The 7,173-nt window shown below is 33.9% G+C and overlaps 1 protein-coding gene across 1 annotated transcript; it reads right to left on the bottom strand.

Annotated features, from left to right (window-relative positions):
* Positions 1-427: 427 nt before the first annotated feature.
* LOC143604619 (2-oxoisovalerate dehydrogenase subunit alpha 1, mitochondrial-like) lies at positions 428-6,964 on the bottom strand. The gene is made up of 9 exons (XM_077081041.1): positions 6,662-6,964; positions 5,546-5,683; positions 4,130-4,312; positions 3,184-3,341; positions 2,626-2,725; positions 1,558-1,669; positions 1,325-1,464; positions 706-891; positions 428-595 (listed from the first exon to the last, which is right to left on the bottom strand). Exons 1-9 carry the CDS (start codon positions 6,962-6,964, stop codon positions 428-430), a joined length of 1,488 nt encoding a protein of 495 aa, XP_076937156.1.
* Between the last annotated feature and the right edge of the window lie 209 nt (positions 6,965-7,173).

Below are 7,173 nucleotides of genomic sequence, written 5' to 3' on the forward strand. Positions count from 1 at the left end.
ATCTTGGAAGGTTATTTAAGTAATTTTAAATACTAAAAGCTTTGTGGCTTTTTCTAAAAGTTTCAAGCTCCTTCAACCAAACAAGACTTTTATTGAGTATGAGTTTTTTTCTTAAAAGCTTGAAGCTAGAAGCTTCTAAAAGCTCCCTACCAAGCATATCCGTTGTGTTATGTTCTTCTTTAGATCTACGTCAATACGCTACCTATCATTTTATACATTTTATTCCAAGATATATACATTTAGTATTATGTTTTTTTGCTACTCTGTCAAACACCTAAATATACGTACTTTTATTATATTTTGTTACAAATAAATTCACTTATGTCACATCTAAATGCTTCCACATTAAAGATAAGAAAGGTAGCATTGAATCTGGCAAGTACTTCTTTCAATTAAAATTTAGCAAATTTATTAATTTCATAAGATTTCACATTGGTATGTCCTTAGGGAAGTCTTGTGGATGCCTTTGTATTGTTTCTCTAAGCACTGTTTCTTGCTCCACTAAAGTTGAAGGTAATTCATCATATACATCTGTGAACATGTCTCTAAGTGGTGGCATTTCTTTCTTTTCGGCTTCATCGATTGCATCTTTAACCTACAAACGCTAGTACTCGGTCAACTGTCTCAGAATATTAACTTTTGGTTGTATGAATATGGAACCATTGAATCGAGTCAATGCTCCTAAAATGATTATGATCAATTTACCTGTTTCTTCGCTTCAACATGAAGCTCGAGTTCTTCTGTATCACTCCACCAACCTTTTGTTTCGGCCCATTTTCTTAATCTTGTTATAGGAGAATGCGTTGTTTTCCAGTGTTCGATTTCATCAACGGACCGATACTTAGTGGAATCATCTGATGTAGAGTGGTGGCTTACTCTATATGTCATGGCCTTGTGTTTCATCATCACAATGTGTAAAAGATAAAACAAATCATTAAGGCTTCACTTTACAAATTAAATTAATAAATTTAATCAAATATGATTATAAGAACACTGGTTTATATAACTTTGCATATATAATACTTTAATTCATATAAATTGTTTTAAAGGTAAAGCATTTGTTTATGACAAGTGACTTAAATTTTTATTTTTTTTATTGTTTTAAATAATCATTTGATTTGGTTTAAAAAAAATATTTGATTGGGTATAAAAAATTTGATTACAAAAAATAAATGTAAAAATAGTTGTTTGCAATTATCCTAGTAGGGCCGGAGAGAATAATCATCTTAAAAGTTCGAATGAAAATATGATTTGTTAGCTGACTCTGAGCATGTTCGCATGTCTTTTTAATAGTTTGAAAAGAGATGATCAAATATATACCAACCTCGATAAGTATTGGTCGTTGTTCACGAATGGCTATTTCACGAGCACTACGAACAACATGATAAACTGCGAGAGCGTCGTTGCCATCTACCCTAATACTTGGAATTCCATAGCCTTGGCCTTTCACGACAATCCCATCGCCTACGCATATGCAAGCCATTTCAATGAGAACCGGTTAGTGACATTGTGACACACTAAAAAGCTTCACTAAAAGTAATATTATCGGAACAATACTTCGAAATTGTTCGGTGACGGGAGTGCTAATAGCCCATCCGTTGTTACGACATATGAACACAACCGGAGCATCCATAACCGCGGCAAAGTTCAATGCAGCATGAAAATCACCCTTCATAAGAAAATAACACCGACAGTCATCAAAAGACATCGTTACATTATAGCATATAATAAAATCATAGTTATGAAATATGTGCAAAAGTAATTATATATTTCACCCCACAAGTTTCAGTTAGTTACAACCTTTTAATTTGATAACCCTAAAGTTTCATTAAGTTACAAAAATAACCCCACAAATTTTTAATAAGGTACAAATCGATAGGGGTGTTCACGGTCCGGTTTTGACGGTTTTTGGGTCAAACTGTAAGCCAAACCGTTAGTACGGTTTTTTCTAATCAAAAACCGAAGCCAAACCGTTGAAAATAAAAACCAAACCGAACCGAACCGAACCGTTACTAACGGTTTGGCTCCGGCCGGTTTCACGGTTTAGGCTTTAATATGTTGTTGTCAAAAACTTATTCTAATTCACTAGTTCAGATTTCAAGTTGTCAAAAAATAAAATAACCAAAATGCAAGTTCCCCATAATTAATCACATCGTCCAGAATTTAAGCCTAGAACATGACGGGATACTGGACTTTTAGTAAAGTTAGGCTAAATTACACACTAGCATCTTATAGTGGGCTAAGACAAGAAGCCCAATATATGATATATTATAAATAATTATATAAATCTAATATAAAAAAAATAAATTTTATATATAAATAAAACCCACGGTCCGGTCCGGTTTTTTACGGTCGGTTTTCAATAAAAACCGCAAGCCAAACCGTTCATTACGGTTTGAAAATTTTGAAGCCGACCGACCGAATGTCAAAAAAAAAACCCGACCGCAAAGCCAAACCGATGACCGGCTTGGGCGGTTTCGCGGTTTTAAACCAATTGCTGAACACCCCTACAAATCGATATAGTACCGAACTTGTATCGACCAAGTTCTCATTGCAACGTGCGGGTTTAAAGCAACTAGCTAAATTCTAATTAAAGAACGAATGAAAAAAGAATATTTGTACTACCTCACTCGCACTACCGTCTCCGAAAAACGCAACCACGCATGAATCCTTCTTATCCATTTTTAGCGAATACGCCATACCAACTGCTTGTGGGAGCTGTGTGCTACAAGATATAAAGATACAAAAATAATGTTTTATGAGAGTGTAATAAAGTTGAAATAAAAGCATGAGTAATTAACATTAAGGGTGCAAACGAGCTGAGTTGCTTGAGCAGGGTCGTTCCCGAGAATCAATAAAAATTTTTAGTTATCGACCCTTGTATGGGAAGCTCGTTTGGGCTTGCCAGGCCTCAACGAGAATGCTGTAGTTTTAGGTTTGCCTCTTTTGGAATTCTATGTATTAATTTCACACAAACAGCTGAGCTCGAGCCAAGCTTATGTTCGTTTAAGAATTTTCTCAAAATGTATAAAAATAATTAAAAACGTATATAAGTTAATTAATAAAATAAAATACGAGCCGAATCCAAGCTTTAAAAGACGACTCCTGCACCGAGCCCGAGCCTAGTCAAGCTCAAGCTCATACTCGGCTCGTTTACACCCTTAATATTTAAGGGTAACATACGCCAAGGGTGATGAGAGGGTAATAAAATTGAGTTTCTTTGACCCATAATGAATTGGCATTTGTCTGCCTTTGCCATGACCTTCATTGTTTCCGAAGCATTGGCTTGCAAAGTCTTGCACTGTGAACCCGCGCCATAACAATATTCCAGGCTCTCTATACTGCAATTTATAATATGATAGTAATTATTATTATTATTATTTTTATTATTATTATAATGGATATTTGGCTATTTCTTTTTTTTTCTTTTGAAGAATCATAAATTAAAATGGTTTGGTTGATGGCTTAGTTACAAGAATTGTATTTAACTTTTATTTTTGTTAAATTGGGCTGTAACCAAATAAAAGACGTGACGTAAAACTGATAATTGTGCGCTGTTATGGCGCCATATTGGTCTCTTTCTTGCGCTGAAGTGGCAGAAGCCATTTATATCAAGTTTTAATAGTTTTCGGTTTTAAATTATTTAAAAAAATCAGTTTTAGTAATTTTAAGTTTTTAAATTTGTTTACAAAAGTTAAGTTTTTAAACACTTTTAAATTCCAATTTTTTATAACTATTTAAAAAAAATAAGTTTAAATGTTTTTAAGTTTTTAAATATTTTTAGAATTTTTAGCCTTAATAGTTTTAAGTTTTTAAATAATTTATACTTAGCTTCTAAATAATTAAATAAAACTAAGATTTACAACACTTTCAGAAAAGTTTTTGGTTTTAGAAGTATCAAAAACAAGTTTTTAACTTGTTTTTTATAACATAATTAGTCTTTTATTATTTTCTCGCGAGTTCTTAAAGATATATGCTGTTGATATTTTAGTAGAACATTTTTTTCTTGAAAAATTAGAAGTTTACAACTAAACCATAATATTAATCCTATTTAGTCGAATGACATTTCTTGTGATATCTAATTTATTATTATTATCTATTTTTTTTTTTGGTAAGAGTTTTGTCAAACCTGAGCCAATACTATGTCCTCAGAGCTAAGTGCTGCAGCTGAGCCAAAATTGATAGCTTCCTCACCAAAAGAGGTTAAATAGAAGGATAATCTTCCTTGCCTTTGTGCCTCATAAAAGAACTTATCCATAGTATTAAGAGTAACCATGCCACTATACACTTTCAATGCAACGTCTTTACTCACCTAGTCATTGGCACAACAAAGGAATCAATAATATGTAGGGAATATATTATATATAGGATGTAAATCCTTTTGATTTAAGGAAACCCGTCAAGATTTAGAATTCGATTAGTCGGTGGTGAGAAGTGGAGTTCCCTTTGTAAAAAGGTTCGAAAAATATTTTAGATTGGTTGGATTAGTTCTACTTGGTGGCCTAAAAAGAAAAAAGAAATGGTTTAGGCCAGTGTTTTGAAACCCGGCCCGGCCCGGCCGGTCGGACCGGGACCCGGCGTGTGGACCGGTAAAACTCATTTTTTATAAAATCCAAAATGAAATATGCACGCTAGGATTCGAACTTAGGTCATTTCAGATATAGAAGCTTTAATAATTACCCCACAAGCCAGCCAACCAACCAAACTTCATTAATGTCTCTATTGATCAAACATAAATCACATATATTTAAAAAACAGTGTATAAAACATAAATAAACATTAAAGTTTGTTATTATTATTATTTTTGGTTATTATTATTTTTTATATGTATATGAATTATATATATATATATGTAAATATATATATTTAAATTATTTATGACGTCATCCGGGTCAAACACCGGTCCACCCTCCCGGGTTGGTCCGACCTTTGACCCGGTAAGGAGTCCGGGTCGACGTCCGGGCCGGGTCTGAAAACATTGGTTTAGGCAATCGTGTTTACTACTTGGTGGATAATCTGGAGAGCTTGGAACGAGCTATTTTTGGTTTGCTAATAGAGCTTCAGTACACTCTTTTCGATTCAATGGTTTCAATGTTTTTTATGGTTTTCTTCACGTAATCGTAAGTTTAAGTTAAGTTGGGTAAAGTGGCTTAAATCTGTGAATTTTCTAATCGGGAAAGGTGTGGTTTTAATAAAATGGTTTTAAAAAAAAGTAGAAAAAAGAAAAAAAGATAAACCATGTGTGACAATAATTTTTTTTTCTCATATATAAATATGTATTATTATCTTCCATAACAAAAAATTAAAAGAAAAATGAAACAAATGTTACGAGTGCACGTGTAACATGTAACCCTTTGCTAGCAACATTTTGTTACAGATTGCATAAAAAATAATTTAATTTTTTTTAAGTTTCATTTTTAGGGAAGACAATAATATATATTACATAATTAAAAACTTTTTCATTGTTTTAAGATTTTCACGAGTTTTCACAGTTAACTCAAGTGATCAAAACAAGTTATCGGCAAATAGAAAAATCGATCATTACTAGTTCCGACATGTTAGAAGAGATCAAGTAACCGTCCTCATCGAGTACTCGATAACATTGCACCCTCTTCTCAGACGAACCGGGTAGAAACTTCATCTCCGTTGTATACGTGATCTCGCCACCTGGAAAATCCATAGCCTGCTCCATCAACAATAATAACTATGAATTATTATCTAACATTTTACCCTTAAAATGTTTAGGTATGTATGAATTATTGAATACACGGGGTGTGGAGGGTACATAATAATATTTATTATATGGTGGTGAGTCTACGCGAAGTCGGTAGGATTCTGTCACGCTCGCTACAGTACCAAAACCGAAACAAAAAAAAAAGATAATTTAGAGGTCAGTCGGAATCCGTTTCCGTTACATTCATAATTGAAAAAACATTTTATGGACCAGTTTGGTGACGCCACTTGGCCCAATAAGGCTTGTGCGGCACCAAACTTCAACTTTAATATACACTAGTGATTTACCCGCGTGTTGCGGGGTAAAATCGGTCAGCAAAACCCGGGTGTTGCAGTGGCGAATCAACGCAAATTCAGTCAATAGTAGCTATGTCCGTTACAGTATTGGAACTAAAACAAAATGGAAACAAAAAAATTAGAATAAAAATTGAGGTAGGCCAATGGGGTAGCGGCGGTTGGTCCCGGACGACAGCAGCTAGTCAACGCGAATTTAGTCAGTATTAGCTACGTTCGTTATGGTACTGGAACTAAAACAAAACGAAAACAAAAAATAAAAATAAAAATTAAGGTGAGCCAATGGGGTGACGTCGCAGTCGATCCCAGACGCTGAGGTAGTGACTCTGGGACACTCTTATAACATATTATAATTTTTCTGTTACCATATTTAAAACAATGTTTATTTGGTCGGTAAACCCGAGCGTTGGTTAAACCTGATCATCGAAACGTCGAGTTGACTCGTATTCGGGCGTTTGCGGTGGTGAGTCAGTAAAACCGGGGCGCCGGTAAAAATCCGAGCGTTGGTAAAACCTGAGCGTTGTATGTTTAAGCATTGATTGATTGATTGATTAAGCATTGATTGATTGATTGATTGATTGATTAAGCATTGATATGTTTAACAATATGATTGATTAAGCATTGATATGTTTACCCGGTTTTCTTCCAAAGCAGAATCACCATCGTCGTTGTCGTCGTCGTCTTTGACAGATAATATCTGTTTCTTAGCTTTCGTAGAGGTGTAACGGCGGAAGGCAGCAGATGTTGTGCTGCATGAATACGAATAACGGAATGCGAAAGTTGCCTCTTTTCCATTACTTGATATATTACTAAGAAGAGATGAAAATGAAGAAGCAGCAGTTACTTGACAAGAGCTTAATGTTAGGCTAGTGCATATTATTTTCTTTATAAAGTTACCGCCACTTGTTCTTGATCTTGTTAACCATAGCATGCTCATTTTCTAAAGAGAGAGAGTGACTGAGTTGTGGTGTATGTGAATATCTTCTAGTATTTATTAATGCAATATACACTTTTACAAATATTAATTGAATATTAAAAGAAATGGTGATTATAATATATCAAAATATATTTGGTTTTCACATGTGTAGAAATGTAATTAGGATGTAAATACTTTGGGCATTCACAACCAGACTTTTATATTATTGT

The sequence above is a fragment of the Bidens hawaiensis genome, unplaced genomic scaffold (assembly GCF_021521415.1).
Source record: "Bidens hawaiensis isolate Kalapana, Puna unplaced genomic scaffold, B.hawaiensis_p1.1 tig00066002_1, whole genome shotgun sequence".
Taxonomy (NCBI): domain Eukaryota; kingdom Viridiplantae; phylum Streptophyta; class Magnoliopsida; order Asterales; family Asteraceae; genus Bidens; species Bidens hawaiensis.